This window comes from Lissotriton vulgaris, chromosome 10 (genome assembly GCF_964263255.1).
Source record: "Lissotriton vulgaris chromosome 10, aLisVul1.2, whole genome shotgun sequence".
Taxonomy (NCBI): Eukaryota; Metazoa; Chordata; class Amphibia; order Caudata; family Salamandridae; genus Lissotriton; species Lissotriton vulgaris.
Window position 1 is genome coordinate 803,817,813 of NC_141698.1, and position 25,320 is coordinate 803,843,132.

Sequence of the window (25,320 nt, forward strand, 5' to 3'; positions counted from 1 at the left end):
CGATGCAGAGGAGGGTCCGAGGACCCCATGTTTTCTCTGAGTTGAGCTTCAGGTAGCTGCTGCTCATCCAGAATGTGATGTCCTGCATTCCTTCCTGGAAGTGGAGTCTGGTGATGGTGGGTCTTGGTAAGGGGGAGGATGAGCTGGGTGTCATTGGCGTAGGATACTATACTGAGTTTGGCTGTTTGACGATGGCAGCGAGGGGGACCATGTATATGTTGAGGAGCGTAGGGCTGAGCGGCGACCCTTGGGGGGACTCTGCAGTTGATTTCCTTGTTTTTGGAGAGTAAGGGTGGTAGTCTGATTCTTTGGTTTCTGCCGGCGAGGAACGAGTGGATCCAGTTGAGGGTGGTTCTTTGGATGCTGGTATTGTTGAGTCTGTCAGTGAGTGTACTGAGGTAGACGCTGTTGAATGCTGATGAGAGGTTGAGTAGGATCAGGGCTGCGGTGTGTCCTTGGTCGAGGAGGGTGCAGATGTCATCTGTGGGGGCGAGTAGGGCAGTCTTGGTGCAGTGATTGCTGTGGGGACCAGATTGGGATAGGTCGAGGATGGAGTTTTGCATTAACGGTCTTCTCTGTGACTTGGGCCGTGAAGGGGAGGAGGGTGATGGGATGGAAGTTCTTGAGGTCCGTGGATCTGCTGATGGCTTTTTGAGCAGGGGTCTGACTTCTGCGCATTTCCAGTCATTGGGAAAGATGCCAGTTTTGAAGGTGGCATTAATGGTGCGTCGTATTTCAGGGGCGATGGCGGTGGTGGCTATGTGGAAGATGTGCGGTGAGCAGGGGTCCGTGGGGGCCCCTGAGTGGATGCCTTTCATGGTCAAAGTGGTGTCTTTATTGGTGACTGGGGTCCAGGCAGAGATGGTGGGCTGGCTGGCATTGCTGGAAAGGGAAGTGGTTTCGGAGTCGGGTATCTGGTCGTTGAAGTTGTCGTAGAGGCTCTTGACTTTTAGGTGGAAGTAGGATCCAAGCTTGTTGCAGGGGTCCTGGGAGGGGGTGATGTCCTTCGTTTCGCTGGCAGGTTTGATGAATTCCTGGATGACGCTGAAGAATTCCTTGGAGTTGCTGGAGTTGGCGAGGATCTTGTTTTGACTGAAGGCCTTTTGGTGGATCTAATGCGTTGGTGATATTCCGTGTTGGTGCTCTTCTAGGTGGTGCGGTCTTCTGAAGATTCCACAAGCAAAAAAAACTACAACCGATCCTTCTCTAGGATTGCCCCAAGAATTTGGAACACATTACCTCCTGAAGTCAGAACAAATCCTTCAATCATTCCCTTTAAGAAAGAAGTCAAAGAACTCCTTTGAGCACATTTCTCTCCTAGAGGTCAAGATTCTAATCCCCGCAGTCCCACAACCTGTGTGTTTATTCTAGCAGTTCCAACACTTCCCCCTTTCTTCCCAACATTTCCTGGTACTTGCAGTTGTCTGAACAATGATACTATGTTAGTATTAGTGACGGAACTTTGATTTTCAGTTGTTAATTAATTTGTAGTGAATTTGATATTACTGTATCTACTACTGTGCAATTATAAAGCACTCTGATACCTGTGACAGTTGTGTTTGTGCTATAAAAGACTAGTAACATAACATGTAAAAATACAGCCTGCTAGTCATGCTTATTGAGTTGCTGAGTTGTATTTGCCTACTTATCAGAGCACAGTTGCTTCATAATAGACGATAATAGTTTCAATAAATGTATTTTAAACATTCTTTGTATCTTTCTTTTGTTTACTAAGGGTATGCATGAGCAGGAAACAAAAGGTGATGATGATCTGTCTCCACAGTTGCCTTGGTGACTAGAGGGTCATGATCTAGGTTGCCAAAATCACCTGTTACTCTGGGAAGGTTAGGAATTCAGGTGAGGCACTGTGAGGTAGCCAGGATTTGGGCCGACAGGTACTGATTTGGTAGAGGGAGTCAGGCACTCCATTCTGACGTCCTGACATCCCAAGGCACAGTACTGCTTTACCACCAGAATCCCTGTGATAGTGTCAGCTCTGTGACCCTTAGGTTGCTGCTTCTCATTGGTGTTTAGAGACCTTGTTGCAATATAAAATGAATTATGTAGGCGTAATCAATCAATAGGCTCACCCTACATATTTAGACATCAGCCCGGCACACTGAAAACACTCTGGCTGCGTCCTGCATAGCATCATTGCATAATTAGGCAGTGCCACATACATATTAGAGCTGCACTCAAGTAACAGGCATATCATCCATGGCTAGACAACATGTTAGAAGCATTGTTAGATTCCTCGTTATTATGAAACAGGACAGCTTTGCTTTAAAATCTATAAATAAATATTGCAGTTAAAATGTGGGGTCCCAGGAAGAGCACCGGCTTGAAAATTGTGACTCTCCCATTCCCTTACTGACAGGTTTGTCCATGAGCATACAGTGAAAACATTAAAATCACAAATCCAAAAGAATTCGAATGAAACTATCAAGAAGCATTGATATAAAGTCAGGTTATTAACCAAACGTCATTTTACATGGTAAATTCCAAGAAATCTCGGAAACATAAATAGCTTTCCAAAAATATAGAAATTGTCTTCCCATTGACACGAAATGATTAGTGGTAATTAAATAAATGCATTTTGTGCTTCTAAAAATACCATGTGCTACATTAAAAATGCTTTACTAGGAAACTAATGAAAAAACAAGGCTCAGGGAATCATGATGAACTGATATTTCGCATTCTAATTTACTTCCTTGAGTTACTCTGGGAATTTTCAATAAAGTAGGCCATCTACTGACTCAGAGGCAGAAGAGCAAAAAAAGCACAAATTCTCAATTGGTGTTCACGACTCTCCTGTTTATCCACATTAGTCATATTCTAACTTGGCTCAACATTGTTTTCAGTATTTCATTCCAATGCCACCATTCCTAATCTGCCTAAATGCTGACTTTGCAATATTTTGTGTAACAACTTCAAGTATGTTAACATAACAACACAAAATGCAATGCTAATATTGATTTTTATGATAATATTGTATTTGGAGGGTATAAACTTTCAAGTTCATTATTCTAGCATATCTGACCGGCTTTCTTTTGGCACAGAGTTCACGGATTTCACATTAAAGCAGCAACCCGAGTGTATTCGAGCACCACAATGCCGAATTTAATCAGCAGGCTGACATTTTTTGTGCATGACAACTAGCATACTGAGCAACCGCTGGGACTACTTGAACATCACTGACAAATAAACCTGCACTTTGAGCTTTGTGGTCAGCAGAACTGTCATTTTGGCACCAACAACAGCAGTGTAATGTATTTAGTAACCACTAAATATATGATCAACATCAAGTTGTAGATGAAAACAACACACTCATAGGCTGGCAACAGTCTCTCATAGCATGCAACAGCCCTCACATTATTTTGGTACCAGAATTCTGAAGGTTTTATTTCCCCTGAAATCTGATTGGTACTTTTTCCAAAACATTTCATAGAGGCGTGTATGCTGTCAGAAGATAGATGACTGGCTGTGAGAAGTTGGCCTGATATGTAGTGTTTCCAATTCTGGAACCACTTGGTATCAGTCCAAACAAACCCCAAAGATGTCTGGTTGTAAGTCAACCTTGTTAGACAAGCAATCCTAGTGGTAGCATGGACTAAGCAGCCTTAAAGGCTTAACTTAAGAGGTCGTGTTAAGGGAGCTGTTTTACCACATACAATCCTGTAATCAAATGAAAGGACACCACACAAGTATATATTATAAAAATATATGTATTTATTTCTAAATTACTCCCCAGTACTCTTTATGAGGAAAGGGGCACAAGCGTTAAATCAAAAGCACAGTAAAACATATAAAGTTGCACAATTATGGATGAGGGCAGGTGGCCACTCAGACCATATACTAAAAAAGTGGTATAAGTAACACTTCTCGAACAGTGGTTAGGCCTAGGGCCTAGAGATTCGCTGGGAGCAGTCAGGACTAGAAATGCTGAAGTCGGGAGTAGCCCACAGGAGACGGGTGCAGCACGGAAAGTGCGGCTCGCACCAATGCAATGTCAATGGTGCGTAAAAGTTAGATAAAGTGAATTAAAAGATACTTCCGCTGAACCTAGAGGAACAAAACTTTAGACACAGACCCTAGAGGTGTGTACCAGTGTATGTACACTGGTGTTGCAATGTTACCTCACCCACAGGCCGTGGGTGCACAGGGTCGAAGTGGCGTCGGGTCTTGACACGCAGGCTCTTGGTGCTTGAAGCTGTTGCAGCTGCAGGCGATGTGAAGCGGAAGTATCCGGTGCGATCCAAGGGTGGATCAAAGTAGAAAAGTACCTGAAAGCAGAGGGGACAGAGTCTGGGTCACTCAGCAGTGACCAGGGTGGAACCAGGACGGAACCAGGCAATGTCGGGCGCAATCAGGTGGTTGTCGATAGGCTTCTCTCCGCTGTCACGTGGGTTCTGGGGCATCTGCGACGTCCAAGAGCAGGTCACGATCTGTCCCACGTAGGCTCTCGCCGTCAGCACCGTCGGCTTCAAGATTGCAGCAAACAGCACTTGGCAAAAGCAATCCACGCGGAACCGGGAGATTGCTTATCACTCGAACCAGGAGGGTCAGAGTGGGGGCTCCTTTTCACAGGAGCTGGTGCAGATCTGGAGCAACCAGAAAAGCAAGTCGTATTTCAAGTTTTGTCGGCACAGGGGCCACAAGCCAGCTGGCAAGTGACCGGGCCAACGCGTCGAGCCAAAACAAGCAGAAGGGCCCCACGCAGCACTCGTCGAGTGTGGAGGAGTGAGCTTGGGTGCAAGTGTAGCTCGGGGTGGGGGCTTCTCAAACCCCGGTGCACAGCTTCGAGGATCACTCGTGGGCTGCACGGTCAGCGTCTCGTGGCCTTTTCAAGATGGCGTGCCCCACGCTTCCGGTCGCCTCCACTGGTCTCAGCTCTGCAGGGACTGTGGATCGGGCTGGGAGAAGGCAGGCAAGCTTGATCTCGTCGATCTCTGTTGCTCGAGTTCCGGCGGGAACTGCAACAAAGCAAGGGTCGAGGGCTGGATGGTGCCTGTTTGCACAGGGTGGTCACTCCTTGACCACAAGGGAGATTCTTCAGTCTTCTGCGTTGAGTAGAAAGTCGAAGGGTCCAGAATTCGTTTCTTATGTTTCTTCAGGATGATCTGAGTTGTATTGGCACTGCTCCCACTCTTATTCGAATCTGGTGGGCTGGACATCCTGCTAGGTCCCCTCCTATGGGTGGGACCCAGGAAGGGGGTGGTTACACCCCTTTCCTTTGATCCAGGCCGCGCTGGGACAGGGGCTGGGAGGCCCCAGAACCAGTTTGGCCGGATTATGCAAGGTCCAGCCTTGTGCTCCCCAGGCAGTGTCTGGTTTCTTTCAAACCTCCCTACTACAATCCACTATCTCCTGTCTGGGGTGGTTTGACACCGCCCTGCGACAGGAAACTCTTTGTCCAGGCCACCATATGCTGAGTTTCGGTCAGCAGCAGGAGGCCAGACCCGTGTCTGTGGCAGAGGCATCCATTTTGTGGATCTGAGGCTCATTTTAAATCAACCGCGTTTCAGTAAAGTAACATGTCTTATCCCTCTAGAAGGGTGGAATGCTAGCCCCGTCGCCAGAACTGGCGAGGGGGTAGTATTCCAATTCGTATGACACCTTACACGACATGTTTTGATAAAGCCAAACCAAAGTTGCTATATAACCGCGAGGATTATAAGGCGCTTAAGAGTATATGGTATGGCATTATCCCGGATCAGCTTAGGGAGTTGTTCCCGACAGCTGCAGACAGGCTCAGCTCATGCCAGAGCTCCATCTCACATAAAACCACGCACTCTGCCTCCAGGATTGATGAGGCCTTCCATAGGAGTGGCTTACAGGCTATATATGTGTCCAGATATAGGTTTAGATATAGGTATACTATATCTAAGCAAGGGGTGATTACACCCACTTGCCCCAGCTGAGTGATCAGCCAGTTGTGTCAATTTAAGATCCAGCCAGGGTTGGCAAAAGCTATGCTTCAGCCCCTGGTAGGCCTTGGTGGCACCTATGCCCTGAGCACCTATAGTGCATGGTACAGGGGCTGACAAGGAGTCCATTTCCAATTGTGGTATGTACCTATAGCACATGTATTATAAATTTAGAGAGAGAACAGCAGGCTGGGGGTCTGATTAGCAGGCCCACAGCCTCAGTAAGTCGAAAACCAGTGAAGCAAAAAGCAAAAATTGGGGTGACCATAGGATAGCAGACCCTACTCTCCTACACAACCCCCCCCCCCCAAACGCAGGGACATTAAACTTAACCTTGACCAGATAAGTCTTCATGTTCTAAGTGGAAGTACCTGGAGAGACCATCTGCATTACCATGGTCAGTCCCTGGGCGGTGCTCCACTGTAAAGTCCATCCCCTGTAGGGAAATGGACCACCTGAGCAGTTTGGGATTTTCACCCTTCATCTGATTTAGCCACAAGAGGGGCTTATGGTCTGTCTGAATTAGGAAGTGAGTACCAAACAAGTATGGCCTCAACTTCTTCAGGGCCCAAACCACAGCAAAGGCCTCCCTCTCAATAGCTGACCAACGTTTCTCCCTGGGGGTCAGCCTTCTGCTAATAAAAGCAATGGGCTGGTCTTGACCATCTTGATTAAGTTGTGAAAGCACAGCTCCCACCCCCAACTCAGAAGCATCTGTCTGTACAATGAACTGTTTGGAGTAGTCAGGACTCTTCAGGATAGGTGCAGAGCACATGGCCTTCTTCAGGTCATCAAATGCCTTTTGACAGCTAACTGTCCACTGAACCTTTTTGGGCATCTTCTTGGATGTCAAGTCATTCAATGGTGTCACAATGGACCCATAGTTCTTTACAAATTTTCTGTAATACCCAGTCAGGCCCAAGAAGGCTCTGACTTGTGTCTGGGTAGTTGGAGGAGCCCAGTCCTGTATGGTCTGGATCTTGCTCTCCAGTGGTTGAACTTGACCCCCACCTACTAGGTGGCCCAAGTACACAACCTTGCTCTGCCCTATCTGGCACTTAGTAGCCTTGATAGTCAGGCCTGCCTTTTGCAGGGCCTCCAGAACCTTCTTCAGGTGGATCAGGTGATCCTCCCAGGTGGAGCTAAAGACAGCAATATCATCTAGATATGCTGCACAAAAGTCATCCAACCCAGCAAGGACTTGATTCACCAACCTTTGGAAGGTGGCAGGTGCATTCTTCAAACCAAAGGGCATTAGCACAAACTGATAATGTCCACTAGGGGTAGAGAATGCTGTTTTGGCTTTTGACTCTTCAGCTAGTCTGATTTGCCAGTAGCCAGCTGTCAAATCAAATGTGCTCAGAAACTTGGCAGAAGCCAATTTATCAATGAGCTCATCTGCTCTTGGAATGGGATGAGCATCTGTCCTAGTGACAGCATTGAGACCTCTGTAGTCCACACAAAACCTCATTTCTCTCTTCCCATCTTTGGTATGAGGTTTTGGCACAAGGACCACTGGGCTAGCCCATAGGCTCTCTGATGGCTCAATTACTCCAAGCTCCAACATCTTTTCCACCTCAGCCTTTATACAATCCCTGACATGGTCAGGTTGCCTGTAGATCTTATTCTTCACAGGCAGACTGTCACCAGTGTCCACCTCATGGGTGCACCAGTTAGTCTGGCTGGGTGTGAGTGAAAACATATGTCTGTGGGCCTGCAACACCTGTCTGCAGTCCACCTGTTGCTGCTCAGTGAGGCTGCCTGCCAAGGCTACTCCATCAACTGAACCATCATCAGGGTTCTGGGAAAGCAGGTCTGGGAGAGGGTCACTCTCTTCCTCCTGTTCCCCATCTGTGGCCATGAGGAGACTCATGTCCTCCCTGTCAACAAATGCTTTCAATCTGTTTACATGGAGCACCCTGTGGGGACTCCTAGGGGTGCCAAAGTCAACCAAGTAGGTGACTTCTCCCTTCTTTTCAATGATAGGGTAGGGTCCAGTCCATTGGTCCTGGAGAGCTGCTGGCCCCACTGGGTCCAACACCCACACCTTCTGCCCTGGCTGGTACTCAACCAGAACAGCCTTTTGGTCATGCCAAGCTTTCTGTAATTCTTGACTTGCCTCAAGGTTTTTGGATGCTCTCTCCATGTATTCAGCCATCCTGGAGCGGAGACCAAGTACATAGTCCACAATGTCTAGTTTAGGCTTTTTGAGAGGTAACTCCCATCCTTCCTTCACCAAACTCAATGGACCTCTTACAGGGTGGCCAAACAAAAGTTCAAAAGGGCTGTAGCCAACCCCCTTCTGTGGGACCTCTCTGTAAGCAAAGAGCAAGCAGGGTAAAAGGATGTCCCATTTCCGCCTAAGCTTCTTTGGTAAACCTTTTATCATTCCCTTTAGGGTCTTGTTGAACCTTTCAACAAGCCCATTGCACTGTGGATGGTAGGGTGTGGTAAACTTATAGTTTACTCCACACTCTTTCCACATTGCTTTCAAGTATCCAGACATAAAGTTGGTACCTCTGTCTGAAAGAACCTCCTTTGGAAAGCCCACTCTTGAGAAAACTGCAATGAGGGCTTTTGCCACCACAGGAGCTGTGGTTGTCCTCAGGGGAATTGCCTCTGGGTACCTGGTGGCATGATCCACTACCACCAGTATAAATCTGTGCCCAGATGCTGTTGGAGGATCCATGGGACCCACAATGTCTATTCCAACTCTTTCAAAGGGTACCCCCACCACAGGTAGTGGTATCAGGGGGGCCTTTGTTGTGCCACCTGACTTACCACTGGCTTGGCAAGTGACACAGGAGCGACAAAACTCCTTGACATTTTCTGACATGTGAGGCCAGTGAAAGTGTGGAACAAGCCTGTCCCAAGTCTTATTATGGCCTAAGTGTCCTGCAAGGGGAATATCATGGGCCAAGGTAAGAAGGAAGCCCCTAAACTTCAAAGGTATAACCAACCTCCTGGTTGTGCCAGGCTTGGGGTCTCTAGCCTCTGAATAAAGGAGTCCTTTATCCCAATACACTTTATGGGTACCTTGAGCATTCCCTGCAGCCTCAGCAGCAGCTTGCTGTCTGAGGGGTTCAAGTGAAGGGCAATCTAATTGGGCCTGCCCCAGGTCTGCCCTTGAGGGTCCCCCTGTCCCCAGAAACTCAACCTGATCAGGTTCAAGCTCCTCTGAGACAGTCTCCTCTTGGACTGCAGAATCAGTTTCCTGTGAAACTTGATCCTCAACCTGGGGCAAGTGGGAAGGCACAGCCTTAACCCTCTTGCTCCTCCTCTTGGGTTGTGGTTGGTCTATTGTTTCAAGATCCACCACTGGTTCAGGAAGGCACTTCTTAGCCTGAGACCTTGTCACTGCAAGGACATGAGCTGAAATCCCTAGCATTTCTGCATGAGTGCTGTACTCCACTTCTGACCAAACTGAGCTTTCAAGATCATTGCCTAACAGACAGTCTACTGGGAGGTCTGCACTCACAACAACTTTCTTTAGGCCATCTACCCCTCCCCAGGAGAAGTTCACAACAGCCACACTATGGGAAGTAGTGGAGTTGCTTGCATTGGTCACTAGGTAACTTTCACCTAGTACAATCTGACCAGGGTCCACAAAGTCAGGTGTCACCATTGTGACACTGGCACAAGTGTCCCTGTGGGCCTGAGCCAGTTTCTCATTGATTAGGGGAGACTGCTTATATTTGCCCAGGTTACTGGGGCTTACTGCAGTGGTCAAAGGTAAGTCCACATCATATAGGAGAACTGCCTGTGTGGGGATTCTGACTAGGCCAGATTCCACCTCAGTACCCAGGGTCAACCCTACTAAACCCTTTGGCTGTGTACCACCACTGTTAACTGTACTAGGGGGTGCAGGTGCTTTAGGAGCTGCAGTGGTGGGGACTGGATTTTTCTTAGTGCATTCACTGCCCCAGTGTGAAACTGATTTGCAGGTATTACACCAAGGTTTCTTTGGGCCATCATTCTTCTTTTTCTTGTTTCCATTTTGGGAACCCCCCTCCTTATTGCTAGTTTGGAGGCCTGAAGACTTCTGGTCCTTTTCTTTATCTTTCTGATTCCCACCCTTCTGGTCTGTTTTCTTCTGGTCACCTTGGTTCTGGTTTTTCTGCTTAATCCTTGTTCTGACCCATTTGTCTGCCTTCTTTCCCAATTCTTGGGGAGAGGTCAAATCAGAGTCAACAAGGTATTGATGCAACAGCTGGTTCTGACAGTTATTAAGGATCTGCTCTCTCATCATAAGATTGTACAATCCTGTATAGTCTGAAACTTTACTTCCCTGCAGCCAACCCTCCAGAGCCTTAGTGGCACAATCTACAAAATCAGTCCAGTCCTGAGTCTGTGCTTTTTGGGTGTCTCTGAACAACAACCTGTATTGCTCAGTGGTTAGGCCAAACCCTTCAATAAGAGCACTCTTCAGAACAGAGTAGTTTTTGGCATCCTCAGGTCTAACAGTGAGGAGCCTGTCCCTCCCTTTCTCAGAAAAGGAGTACCATAAAATTGCTGCCCACTGATCCTCAGGGACCTGCTGTACCATGCAGGCCCTCTCAAGAGCAGTCATCCATTTGTGGATATCATCCCCTTCCTTGTAGGGGGGCACAATTTTTGTCAGGTTTCTATTGTCATAGGCCCTGTCTTTTTCTTTAGGAACTTTGCTGCCACCAGTGGCATCTAAGCCACACAATTTTCTTTCTCTTGCTAAAGCAAGTTTAGCTTGAGCCAAGGCTACCTCTTCCCTTTCTATTTGGAGTTGGACAGCCCTCATCCTGGCCCTATGCTCTTTTCTCTGGGAGGGAGTCATCCCTCTTTGAGATTCTCTTGAGGCACTAGAAAGATGAGAGTCCCTTGATTGAGATCTCACCCTCCTGTTACCTGGGAGAATTTGGTTATGAGATCTGGAGTGGTGCTGGCCCTCTCCATTCTCATGTAGGTCCAAGTTGGCCTGGTTAAGCCTGGCAACCTGTACCTGGTTTCCCCTCTGATCCTGATCTTCAGGCTCTTCTAAATCAGAGCCTTCCTCTTCCTCTTCCTCCTCCTCTTCTTCATCTTCTGGAAGATTCTCATTCTCAGGGGAGTGTATCCCTTCACCTGATTCTAAGGGAGCCTGACTCACCTTATCTAGGTCATCCTTTTCTAGGAGAGCTACTAGGGAAGGAATGGTAGGGCCTCTGCCCTTTTTTAGCCCCCTGGCTGTGCACAAGGCACTCAGGTCTTTGTGGCTAAGGTTGTCATATCTGGATGTTGTCCCTATAGAATCAACTATTACAGGAGCAGAGCCTGAGGCTCTACCTGTATCAGACATGACTGCTAGTGAGGTGTAAGTGATGCACTTACCTACACTAAGTGTTTTCCTACTGTACCTTGCTAGTGAGTTGTAGTCAGGGTGTGCTAATCCCTTTAATCTACAACTACTAAGTTCAGTAGAACTTAATATGCTAAGCTTTTGATTTATATGTACCTAAGGTACTTGATGTGATCTTTCAGTTTGATAAAGATTGCAATGGTAAAACAAACAGCAAGCTCAAATCCGCACCGCTGCACACCAATGTGAGACGTTGGCCTGATATGTAGTGTTTCCAATTCTGGAACCACTTGGTATCAGTCCAAACAAACCCCAAAGATGTCTGGTTGTAAGTCAACCTTGTTAGACAAGCTATCCTAGTGGTAGCATGGACTAAGCAGCCTTAAAGGCTTAACTTAAGAGGTCGTGTTAAGCGAGCTGTTTTACCACATACAATCCTGTAATCAAATGAAAGGACACCACACAAGTATATATTATAAAAATATATGTATTTATTTCTAAATTACTCCTTAGTACTCTTTATGAGGAAAGGGGCACAAGCGTTAAATCAAAAGCACAGTAAAACATATAAAGTTGCACAATTATGGATGAGGGCGGGTGGCCACTCAGACCATATACTAAAAAAGTGGTATAAGTAACACTTCTCGAACAGTGGTTAGGCCTAGGGCCTAGAGATTCGCTGGGAGCAGTCAGGACTAGAAATGCTGAAGTCGGGAGTAGCCCACAGGAGACGGGTGCAGCACGGAAACTGCGGCTCGCACCAATGCAATGTCAATGGTGCGTAAAAGTTAGATAAAGTGAATTAAAAGATACTTCCGCTGAACCTAGAGGAACAAAACTTTAGACACAGACCCTAGAGGTGTGTACCAGTGTATGTACACCGGCGTTGCAATGTTACCTCACCCACAGGCCGTGGGTGCACAGGGTCGAAGTGGCGTCGGGTCTTGACACGCAGGCTCTTGGTGCTTGAAGCTGTTGCAGCTGCAGGCGATGTGAAGCGGAAGTGTCCGGTGCGATCCAAGGGTGGATCGAAGTAGAAAAGTACCTGAAAGCAGAGGGGACAGAGTCTGGGTCACTCAGCAGTGACCAGGGTGGAACCAGGACGGAACCAGGCAATGTCGGGCGCAATCAGGTGGTTGTCGATAGGCTTCTCTCCGCTGTCACGTGGGCTCTGGGGCATCTGCGACGTCCAGGAGCAGGTCACGATCTGTCCCACGTAGGCTCTCGCCGTCAGCACCGTCGGCTTCAAGATTGCAGCAAACAGCACTTGGCAAAAGCAATCCACGCGGAACCGGGAGATTGCTTATCACTCAAACCAGGAGGGTCAGAGTGGGGGCTCCTTTTCACAGGAGCTGGAGCAGATCTGGAGCAACCAGAAAAGCAAGTCGTATTTCAAGTTTCGTCGGCACAGGGGCCACAAGCCAGCTGGCAAGTGACCGGGCCAACGCGTCGAGCCAAAACAAGCAGAAGGGCCCCACGCAGCACTCGTCGAGTGTGGAGGGGTGAGCTTGGGTGCAAAAGTAGCTCGGGGTGGGGGCTTCTCAAACCCCGGTGCACAGCTTCGAGGATCACTCGTGGGCTGCACGGTCAGTGTCTCGTGGCCTTTTCAAGATGGCGTGCCCCACGCTTCCGGTCGCCTCCACTGGTCTCAGCTCTGCAGGGACTGTGGATCGGGCTGGGAGAAGGCAGGCAAGCTTGATCTCGTCAATCTCTGTCGCTCGAGTTCCGGCGGGAACTGCAACAAAGCAAGGGTCGAGGGCTGGATGGTGCCTGTTTGCACAGGGTGGTCACTCCTTGACCACAAGGGAGATTCTTCAGTCTTCTGCGTTGAGTAGAAAGTCGAAGGGTCCAGAATTCGTTTCTTATGTTTCTTCAGGATGATCTGAGTTGCATTGGCACTGCTCCCACTCTTATTCGAATCTGGTGAGCTTGACATCCTGCTAGGTCCCCTCCTATGGGTGGGACCCAGGAAGGGGGTGGTTACACCCCTTTCCTTTGATCCAGGCCGCGCTGGGACAGGGGCTGGGAGGCCCCAGAACCGGTTTGGCCGGATTATGCAAGGGGCAGCCTTGTGCTCCCCAGGCAGTGTCTGGTTTCTTTGAAACCTCCCTACTACAATCCACTATCTCCTGTCTGGGGTGGTTTGACACCGCCCTGCGACAGGAAACTCTTTGTCCAGGCCACCATATGCTGAGTTTCGGTCAGCAGCAGGAGGCCAGACCCGTGTCTGTGGCAGAGGCATCCGTTTTGTGGATCTGAGGCTCATTTTAAATCAACCGCGTTTCAGTAAAGTAACATGTCTTATCCCTCTAGAAGGGTGGAATGCTACCCCCGTCGCCAGAACTGGCGAGGGGGTAGTATTCCAATTCGTATGACACCTTACACAACATGTTTTGATAAAGCCAAACCAAAGTTGCTATATAACCGCGAGGATTATAAGGCGCTTAAGAGTATATGGTATGGCATTATCCCGGATCAGCTTAGGGAGTTGTTCCCGACAGCTGCAGACAGGCTCAGCTCATGCCAGAGCTCCATCTCACATAAAACCACGCACTCTGCCTCCAGGATTGATGAGGCCTTCCATAGGAGTGGCTTACAGGCTATATATGTGTCCAGATATAGGTTTAGATATAGGTATACTATATCTAAGCAAGGGGTGATTACACCCACTTGCCCCAGCTGAGTGATCAGCCAGTTGTGTCAATTTAAGAACCAGCCAGGGGTGGCAAAAGCTATGCTTCAGCCCCTGGTAGGCCTTGGTGGCACCTATGCCCTGAGCACCTATAGTGCATGGTACAGGGGCTGACAAGGAGTCCATTTCCAATTGTGGTATGTACCTATAGCACATGTATTATAAATTTAGAGAGAGAACAGCAGGCTGGGGGTCTGATTAGCAGGCCCACAGCCTCACTAAGTCGAGAACCAGTGAAGCAAAAAGCAAAAATTGGGGTGACCATAGGATAGCAGACCCTACTCTCCTACACTGGCAAAAAACGTGAGCTTGAGGGACTCACGGTGTCTGAACGGCTATTATGGGATATGGTTTTTCCATAGTATAGAAATGGGTTGAGAAACTATATCAGGATGGCCTACTTTGTTGGCAACTACTCAGTAACTGACAAAACTGTTACATTTATAGATAAATCTAGAATGTAGGGCCACATGTACAAACAGAGGTTGTAGTCACAGACCCTGTGATTCTCACAATCAGAGGGCTTGCAACCCTAAAATAGGTTTTTGTGATGTGTAAAAACTCTTTTCGTGAGCACACAAAGTCTGCCAACTCCCTAAAGGTATTCTGTGATTTAAAATTGCAGTCAGAAGGGGAACTGAAAGAGGCGTCCCCTGCTTGTTGAGTTTATGATAACATGTCTCAATGGTTTGTGACCATAATTACGAATCCAAACCATCGATCAGATATTAGCACCCATACTGGATTGCTTTTGATTCTTAAAGATGAGCTGACCAGTTGGACAATTTCCTCAATGGGATTTGCTTCAAGTTCCCAAAAGGGAAGCAGATACAGATCCAGTGGACCACTGCCTGCTCCCTGATGTCTTCCCAAATGGAAAACATTTACCTTTATCTAGAAGCCATATCACATTTTGTTTTTAAATGTTCTTTGTAGGAAAGCGAATGCAGCGATAGTGGTCAATTATTCCTAGGGGAGTTCTCTGTGACCCTCTCCAAAGTGGAATTTACAATACGTCCTTTTAGTACATATGTTTCATCACTAATTGACAGACAGCTTGCAAAATGTCAATGTACATTTTGCACCCACTATTGGTGACCTGGTTGTATGTACATCAGGCCGTTAGTTTACAGATTTAAAAGTTAGATCTGGCAATTACAAATATTAAAATTAAAAATATCAGAACAATATGTAGAAATATTGTCTCGAATAAGTGTAACATAGCAATAAAGACCCTGGTTATGATATTATATTGTTCTCAATAGTAACTTTGAGAAATTCATATTAAACAAAATAAAAATAAACTGACCACGCCCACGTTTGTCTCCCAGCACGGTCCTCTAGGCACATCTGCCGGATCCATAGGGGGTATTGTAGAATCACTTCCATTTCCTGACGCGTTGTAGTAGTTATGCAGAGTCCAGTAGGTAACATTCCTAATGGCTACTTCCTGTTCCAGCTAAAGCAAAAAACAGAGAAGACATTTCAGCTGTAACAAACGGTCAGAATCTCACTGTGGTGGGTGTGCTTTTGCGTTCATAAAACAATAGAAGTTAAGCGCAGTCTTAAAGCAGGCCAATACAAGGAACAGAACACCAGACTAAACCACATAAACAGACGAGGGTCGAGTTACAATAGCATTTATGCGTAGAAGAATTAGCACGTTTTAATCATGTGTGGCTCTAGGCTCATGGTGGCCCTGGGCAGGGGGCGTAGGTAGGGGGCCCCAGAAGAGGGGGTCCGGGCGGGGCGGAGCGCGGAGGCCAGTGAAGAGGGGGGCGGGGGGGTCAGGGTGTTTGGAAGTGGAACAGAGCCGGAGGCCGCCAAATCCTTGCCAGTGGCCGCCACGCAAATATGTATCCATCCTCAGAAGATTATTATAATAAGGATATATATTGGCATGGTGGCCCCTGGGGTTTGGTGGCCCTGTGCAGGTGCACAACATGCACATGCCTAAGGCAGCCCCTGTTTTAATGTACTCTTGCATGCTTTTGGGACAGGGCTCAGAATGCCCAACTCCTTATTAGTAAAATTGCAACGACAGCACATATCTTTCTATTTGTATTCACAGTATATGAATAAGCCCTGAATATCCCGATTTTAGATGATTTCATGTAAGAGTGAGTAAAACAGTACTACAGGCATACGACTTCACGTACCCTACCCTTGAAAAGACCCATTATATTTGCATCTGCGTGCACTATAGGAAAGTTGAGAGCAGCATTGTGATATGACATCTCAACATATCACGATGGAGTAAGGGGGTGTTAGTAATCACGCTGCAGTTCATTGTGATGTCTTAATGACGCTGGTGCTCTCTTAACTTTACAAGCTAGCAGCACTATATTAAGTTGTCAGCAGAAAACTGCACTGTTCTTGAAGAATACTGCATTGTTGCCAGTTGTATTTCAATAAATACCATTTTACACATATTAGAAAACCGCCACAGCTTTTACTGCCGACAACTTCAAACACTCTGTTTATTTCACTCACCCAGTGCCACCAACAATTTTGAATATCATGATACAAAAGTGCTTTATGATTGTGCCTGAGGAGTTATTAATCTTGCCTCTCTCCCTTTGGCTTTCGGTGAGGTAACAATCTTTCTTGTAGACTGCCAAAGTCTTGTTAACGTTTTCTTAGCCGAAGAATTAACATTATAAAAACAATCTATTTTAAATGACAATGGCAATAAAAAATACATATCTAAAGGTAAAGCATTTTTTGAAAGCCCCAAACAAAAGCATTTACGATGCATTCTTTAGTACAACGCGAGAAAAATATATATTCCAGTAAATGCAAAATCATTTTCCACATGCAAATCTTTCTCTTCAGAAAACTCATTTTCCGTGAGCGGCCAATCGGAAATTATATTTGAGTTGTGTTTATGAGCAGAAAATACAGAACCACGTCCACAGCTCACTTCTAATATGCTTTCAGTTGAGTCTTGATATGAGATGTCACTCAACATTTAGGAGAAATACACTAATATTCAAATTTTTATTTTTTATGGCCGAACAGTATAAATCAAATGTTATGCATTTCATTTTTAAGGACACAATATCGTCGGATGTGAACGAGGAATACGGATATAGAAAAAAATAGGGAAAAATACTATTTATAAGAATAAAATGCGTCATGACCATTGGTAAAATATTTACCAAGTGAAGGTATTACTCTGTTATTTCCACTGATTGGAAAGCTAGCAGGAAAAACAAGAATAGCTACACTATGTCGATGTCCACGAAACATCCCCTGCTGGAATGGCAGGAGGAAGGGGCGTCATCAACTCCCCGCTTTCGCAGCAACAGTGGGAGGTGACTCCCTGATGGGCCTCTTCGAGCTCGACTCGACAGATAAAGAGTCATAAATAAGCCTTTGGGCACTGAAGCCATCGGAGAGGATAGCGGAGGTGATGTCTGTGCAGCGGTGGAAGGGTGGAGGCTGTGAGCTCCTGGGAGACCTATATCTGGGCGGCCAATGCATTACACGGCAGGATTCGATTGAATCATATGCGTTGGGTATGGGGCAGTATCTACAGTATGCTAAGATATCACAAAGGGTGCGAGAGATATGGGCATGTTTCCTGAGGAGCCAGTACCCTCGCAGACGCTAACAACCCTGCTCATGATGGCAGGAGCTCGCAAACTGACCTCACACTTGTACCATGCACTGAGGGAAGATCTGCCAAGAATGGTGCCCAAGGCACATGAGAAATGGCAGGGAGCGCGAGGAGAGGCCATGCCTACCCAGGATTGGGAGAAGGTCCATGAGTAAGTGGATATTGTGAGCTCTAATCCACACTTTAAATTCATGCAATACAATTACTCGCACCAGATGTATCTTCCACCCAAGACTGTACTCAATATAAACACCACCTGGTCACCCCAATGTGCTAAATGTGGTGCTCCAGCTGTGGACATTATGCATGTGGGCTGGCAGTACTCCTCAATAGCCTCCTTTTGGAGAGAAGGGTTGGAAATCTGAGCAGGGCAGCTGGTTCGGAAGTGCCACACACTCCATGGGTGGTGTTGTTGGAGTTGATCCCAGGTCCAAGTGAAAAAGAAACATAGCCGCAGGTTCCTGTTGCTAGACTTGCTGCTTGCAAAGCGGCGCATTGCTATTTGATAGATAGGTGTGCAGACCCCCAGCTATGCTAACTGGCTCCAAGATATGTCCGAATGGGCAGTGGCAGAAGACATCAGGATGAAACATGTGAGCTGAGACGAGCGTATAGAAGACGACTTTGATGCTGATTGAATTGCTCGATACAAAAGGCACTGATGATGACCTTGGGGAATAGGGAAGGAGGAATGTGTGAGAACGCGATGTGTTCTGAGAAGTGACAGAGGAGTAAGTACTCTGGAAGCCTGGCTAACAATCTTTTTTTTTTTTTTCAAAACCTTTATTGCACTTTGCATATTACACAGCGGATCGCCTACAACCCTACGGGCCGGCCGCTAATTCGTGTAAATTAGACATGACATAATTATGCAATGGTTCAAAGAAATCAGCAGTGCTTTCAAGTGTCCAGTAGGGCATACTATGCATTAAAAGTGCATTTGAGACAGCATTATAAGCGTTAGAAGTGGTTTTGATGGCATTTTGTCTTTTTTGAAAAACAACAAACTCCAACCCAAAACAATAGGAATGATAATGCGGTCAGACATAGGTCAATGTGAATCAAATAATAAGTGCCTCTCGGGAGAGGCCTAATCCCACCCCTCGCTCTAATGTGCTAGTGCCCCTGCCCACTTCATGCTCACATCCACCCTTGTCCCTAATTCAGCAGTTCGGAGGAAGGGACGTGTGTAATATCCCCGGTCGTTCTCCTGCCCAACCACGTCTATCAGGTTCACCCCTCCTCATCCTCCTCGTCAGAGTCCTCCTGTTCGTCCTCCTCTAAGGGATCACAAATGTCCCCCCTGTACCCATTCCATTGCAACCACACTTTGTTCCATTTCCTCGGGCAGGCTCGGCTGGAGTATACCACCCTCTCAGTCACCATCACCGTATCCATATGTAGACACCATTGGGACTTGGACGGAAGGTCTGCCACACCCCATCGCTGCGCTATGTTTCGCTTCGCCATCATCAACCCCACCGTAACCCAGAGTTGTTCATATCTAGACAGGTCAGTGGGCTCCCAAATGTTAAGTAGGCACCTCCGCGGGTCGGGCAGTAGGGACCGATTCAGTGTTTGGGAAATCGTACGGAGTATTTGCTTCCAATAGTCCTGTATCTTGGGACACTCCCATATAGTGTGAAAAAACGTGCCCTCCTCCCCACACCCACGAAGGCAGTATGCATGGGGCGTCCTGTGTATGCGGTGTAGCATGGTCCTCGTGTAGTAAACCCTGTGTAGGATCTTGAACTGCACTAGGCGCATGCGCGCTGAGATGCCCACCTCCTGGGGGGATCCAAGAGCTTCATTCCATTCATGTTCATCCATGTCTCCTACGTCCCCCTCCCATTTCCCCTTTAGTTGGAGTGTCGGATCCGGGGAGTTATTAAGCAATTTGCGGTACGTGAGTGACGTCGCCCTCTCTAGCATGTAGTCAGTGAGGAGGCGATCTTCCAGAGGCGAGGATTCGGGCAAAGGTGTGTCGGGGGGCAGGGCCGCGAGCAATGTGTGTTGTATTTGAATGTACCTATAAAGCTCCCTGTCACCCAAACCGTACAATTCTTTTAAGCGGCCGAAGGGTATCACAGCATTCCTCTCCCATAAATCACCCACCGTGGAAATACCTATCGTGTCCCAGTGCTCAAAACCCTTAGTATTCCTCATATTACCTAGTGCCCGCGAATCCCACAGCGGAGTCATCCTGGTGATCTTCCCTTTCCAGCCCAGCGCCGCTGTCGCCGTGTGCCATAGTTGAACAGTTAATTTAGTGGGGCCCACTAAGGCACGCACCCTGCGGTGGTCATACAACAGACCCAGCAAGGTATCTGTGCCCAATTGAGCCCTATCCGATTGGAAGGCTGGTTCGGTTTGTGGGGCGTGAATCCATTGGTTTATTGGCTTCAGGTGTGCAGCCCAGTAGTACAGCTTAAGATTTGGCAGTGCGATACCCCCATCGTACCAATCCCGATGCAGCTTCGATTGCGCCACACGTGCAGGGAGGTTCCCCCAAAGAAGGTTCAAAACTAGAGCAGCTACTTTCTGGAAGAATCGCGGTGCCACAGGATAGGGTGTATTGTCGAGGACATACAAGAAACGTGGCAGTGCCATCATCTTGTAAAGCGCTGCCCTGCCCAGGAGTGTCAGCGGCAAGTCAGACCAGAGCTTGACATCCCATTTCAGCCTGTCCAGGTGGGGCTTCAAGTTTTTATCAACAAATTCAATTGGATCTCTGGTGATGTGGATACCTAGGTATTTAAAGGAAGAACCCGCCTGCTTCAGAGGGCATGTGTCGGCCAGAATCGGGGCCGGGCCCCGCAAAACGTACAGCTCTGATTTGGTCCAATTCAACGCATAGCCAGAAACACTGCCATACGTATCACAAATATGTAGCAACGCCGGCACCCCATCCACAGGTTCTGTCAGATAAAGCAGCATATCGTCTGCGTATAATGGCAGACGGTCCACCCAACCCCCCCTCCACCTTATACCCTTGAGGAGAGGCGAGGTCCTCAGAAGGGTCGCGAGAGGCTCCAAAGAGATTGCAAACAGCAGGGGCGACAGAGGGCACCCCTGCTGCGTGCCCCTCCCCAACGGAAATGTACGTGATATATGGCCGTTAGCCACCACGTGCGCCACCGGGTCGGTGTATAGTAGTCTGACCCATGCAATAAAGCGAGGTCCGAATCCCAGGCGGCTCAATGTCTCAAAAAGATACTCCCACTCCACCAGATCAAAGGCCATTTTGGCGTCAAGGGCCAAAATCACTGCTGGCGTGTCAATAGTGTCCGCCCTGGCCAGTACCCCGTGTGGCCGCCGCAAATTCAACGATGTATTTCTATGCGGCATAAATCCGGCCTGGTCCGGGTGTATAATCGATGACAGATGGGGCAGGACCCTTTGCGCCAGGAGTTTAGCTAACATCTTCGCTTCGGCATTAAGTAAGGAAATAGGCCGATAAGAGGAGCACTCATCCGGCGGTTTGCCGGGCTTGGGGATGGTCACGATGGTCGCTGCCCGCTGGTCTGGCGGGAGGGAACCCTTCACCAGACAATCCTTATACATCTCTAACAGATGCACACCGAGGGTCTCAGGCATCGCTTGGTACCATTCAATGGGTATGCCGTTTGGGCCCATTGCTTTACCCGGGTGTAGAGCCTTGATTGCCTTCTGGATTTCGTCGACAGTGATGTCCGCCTCCAGGTCATCGGAGGCCTCCCGCGACAACGTCTGGACCTCTATCGGAGCTAAGAGGGCCCTGGCCCTTTCAGCTGTAACCGCACACTCCGGGGTGTACACTCGCTCAAAATGGGTCGCCAGTAGCTCCGTGATTTGCCGCGGATCAGTATGTGCCACCCCTCTCTCATCTTTCAGACTTTGGATCCCCCTAAAGCTGCCCTCCCGCTTATCGAGCCACGCCAGCATTTTTCCAGCTTTGTCTCCCACCTCATAAATTCTATTGCGAGTGTCGGCTATGTGTCCCTTCACCAACTGACGCAAGTGATCAGCATATAATTGTTGCTGGAGGGTGAGGGCGTGAAGGCCGGCGGGAGAGGGGTTATTCTCATGAGCTTCGGTTTGTTCCAACAGTGCCACCTCCAGATCGTCCAGTTCCCGTGACAGCTGCCTTCTGTGCCCCGTGATGGAATTAATGGCTTGCCCCCGTAGGACCGTTTTGTAGGCTTCCCAGAGTATCGCCGGGGAGCGCACCGAATGTATGTTTTCAAGGAAATACTGCTTCGTTGTGTTTTTAAGAGCCTTACGAACCTGTGGGACCTTGAGGTATGTAGCACTAATGGGGTAGATGCGTTTTCGTGCACTAGTCTGTGAGGAAAGTGACAATGTGAGTGGCGAGTGGTCGGAAATCCCTCTCGGGTGAATCCCCATTGCATCAACATAGCGGAGGCCCTCCCCCAGCGATAGGAAGTAGTCAATGCGCGAAAGGCTGCCATGCACCGTAGAGTGGAAAGTGTATTGTTGCGCGCTGGGGTGTAAATGTCTCCAGATATCAGTCAAACCCATAGATGCTGTGAAGCGTTGGAAGTAGGAGTCCCCCCCCCCCGTGGAGCAGGCGCGGGGTGCTTGTCCAATTGCGCGTCCATGACAGAATTAAAATCCCCCCCCAGAATGATCTCACCCTCGGGGAGAGTCAAAAGGAATTCTCCCAGGTTTGGGAGGTGGACCGACTGCAAAGCTGGTGGAATATATACAGACACCATGTTAAAGAGCTTCCCCTCCCACTGTCCATGTATGGCAGCGAAACATCCTTGGTCATCAGTCTTAGTTGACAAGGGAAGGAATCGTGAGTTTTTTTGTACCAGTATACCAGATCCCCTGAATCCCGACGTAAACTCTGAGTGGACCCACATTTTATAGCCGCGTCTGTCCAAGGCTTTCACTGCCCCCCCCACCAAATGGGTCTCTTGTAGCAGGGCTAAGGCAGGTCGCTGGCGCTTAATTGCAGTCAATACCAACCCCGTTTAACCTTGTCCCCCAAGCCTCTCACGTTCCAGGACAGTAAACGCAAGGGAGGGCAGTGTGAGTCAGTGGATTCTACGTCTACTACCTGGCCATTGTTATCAGCCATCAGTGACTAGTGTGTTCGGGGTGTACCGACTGAAAAGCTGATTTGCACTCATGGCCGTGCCCTTGCACAGCAAAGAAGTAAGGGACATTACGGGGGCATAGTGTCGCTGTCCTTCCCCAGCAACATGCGCTGGCGCACACATGGATGAAAACAGTGATCCTGACCGCTTGCATACATTCCTAACAACAACAAAAACAGTTCCGAACAAACCCCCCTCCCTGCTCCCCTGCCAAACGGACTTCGAACTGCCCGCCACCCCAACCAAGCAGAGTGCTTTACCCTTCCCATAACCAGAGTACTTGCGTGTAGGGGGGAGAGCGTCTCCCCGGGCAGGCGGCCTCCCTGTAGGCTGTCGGGGCGGCCATGCCAGAGTCTACGTGCAGCAGTTCAAACAACAATTCACCTCGGGAGCCAGTGACCTTTAGCAATGCAGAGTTCGGGGTAGGAGTCATTCGTCCCCACCTCCTCCTTCAAATCCATGGGATGGAGACCGTTCCAGTCCTTCCACTCGACCAGACGTCTGGGAGTCCGTTCTGCTGCCACCCCTACGGTCCTGATCCGGCCTATGCGTCTTGCGTTGTCTCCCAACTGTTTGCCAGCCCTCCAGCCAGTCCCGGGCCGTTTCAGGGTTATCGAAGAACCACACCTTTTTGTCCGCAACCACTCGGAGTTTAGCCGGAAATAACATGGAGTACGGTAGTTCCCTTTCTCTCAGGGTCTTTTTCACTTCTAGGAACGTTCTCCTCCTTCTGGCCACCTCCGCCGTGTAGTCCGGGAAGAAAGCAATCTTTGAGTTCTGTATTTGTATGGCCGGTGCCACTCTCGCGGCCTGGAGAATGGCGTCCCGGTCGCGGAAATTGAACAACCTGGCCAATATCGGTCGCGGCGTGCCTCCCGTCTTGGGCTTTCCTCCCGGAACTCGGTGGGCCCTTTCGACCGAAAAGAAGTTCGATAGCCCCTTAGGTTGTAGCCGGGTCTTGACCAAGTCCTCCACATAGAGGTCCAGTGCCCCCGTGTCCTCCGATTCCGGCACGCCTAAAATACGGACATTGTTGCGTCTGGAACGGCCTTCCTGGTCATCCAACTTGTCTTTGAGCTGCTTGTTATCAGCCTGCAGCCGTTCCATCGCCGTCCGTAATTCGGACACATCCTCGACCAGCGACTTGGTGACCACTTCAACCTGTTTGACCCTTTCGTTCATCTTTTGGAGATCCGCCCTAATTAAGGTGACTTCAGTCGCCGTGGCACCCACTGTCGCCTGCACCTGGGCCAGCGCCGCCAGGACATCATCAAGCGTGGCTTTCTTCGCCCCATCGGTCTCCGCCACTTTACCAGCAGGTTTGCGTTGCTCCTGGGACGGTGACTGTCTGTCATACGCAAACTTGTCCAGTTTGGCTTGGGTTGAGGTGTGTTTAGGGCCCCTGTGCGACATGGCGTAGGCTGTATCTGCCAAAAAAAGGGGGGGGTGTCGTCGGTCGCGTCGGTCCGCGCAGGCGGATACACAATGCGGGTTGAGGACGTCTCCTCGCAAGTTCACATCAGGGGGGGGGTTTGTCACCCCTGTCAACACCACTCATCGGCTATCTGCCGGACTTGCTCTGAATCCGCACCCCAGCTGCGTGCCCGACGGGGAACCCTTGGCTATGTCCCCGTGGCGTCTCCGTGGATCGCCCCACCTCGGTGCCCCTGTTGTGCGATGGTGTCCGAGCCCCCACCCTGTCGATGGATCTGTTGGCAAGCGCCCTCCGGCGCACTCGATGAGATGCCTGCACCCGTTGCAATTTACCCTTGCACTGCGGGCACCGCGATGAATAGCCGGCCGTTACCCGGCCCTGTCGCGTCTCGTTGGTGCAGCGGGAAAGCGATGTCGCCGAGTCTGAGGCGTTCTCCGCACCTCCGGGTGGAGCGCGCGGGTCTGGAAAGTGCAAAGGCTGCAATCAGACGTCCCCAGGGTCCGACGGCACTGGACGGGGCTCCGTGGTTGCTCGGATCGACTCACCCGGCGCACCAGCACTTCTGGCCTCCCCTCCTCCGACACCAGTTCACTTCCGGCAGGTCGCGGACTTTCTGTGGTTCCGCGGCCGTAGTGCTGAAGGCAGGCCCAGCTCCTCCTCTACCTGCAATCGGCGATCCCGCTCTCGGTGAAGCCTCCGCCGCTCCCAAAATTTCAGCAATGTTAGCCTCACGGTCTCCGGGTCTGGTCCGCCCCACCCAGCTGGTGAGGAAAGGATATTTGATACGCATTGATGCGGGAAGCCGCTTCTTCCCGGGAGCCTCTCTAAGCAGCGGCCGCCATCATCGGCTGCTAGCCACGCCCCCCCTGGCTAACAATCTTGAATGGAAAGACTAACTATATAGGCTGCTGTCACTGAGACCAGTTACTGTACCAATTGCTTCCATGAAAAACAAATGCCTGTAGTAGCAATGTATACAGTGTAGAAGATGAGCAGCATTGGTCAGTGTGGAGGAGTTGAGAGAATTGTTTATATCCTTTGTACTATTGTATTTATAGTGCTGTGTAGGTGTTGTCACACTGGAGTCCTGATCCAGTGTACTGCTTCTCTGAAAATTAATAAAGTAAATGGATGTATGGAAGAATAAGTGAAAGGATGGGTGTGAAGATGGGTGAGTGAAAGAGTGTATGAATTAGTAAAAGGGAGGGTGGATGGATGGAAGGATGAA

At 49.0% G+C, this 25,320-nt stretch overlaps 1 protein-coding gene across 1 annotated transcript in view; it reads right to left on the bottom strand.

Moving 5' to 3' along the window:
* Positions 1 to 25,320, bottom strand: part of LOC147688814 (transmembrane channel-like protein 2) — a 523,112-nt gene that overhangs the window by 317,302 nt on the left and 180,490 nt on the right. The window contains exon 11 of the mRNA XM_086939828.1: positions 15,240 to 15,389. Within this exon, the coding sequence (XP_086795954.1) occupies positions 15,240 to 15,389 (150 nt within the window). The remainder of the gene's footprint in view (positions 1 to 15,239; positions 15,390 to 25,320) is intronic.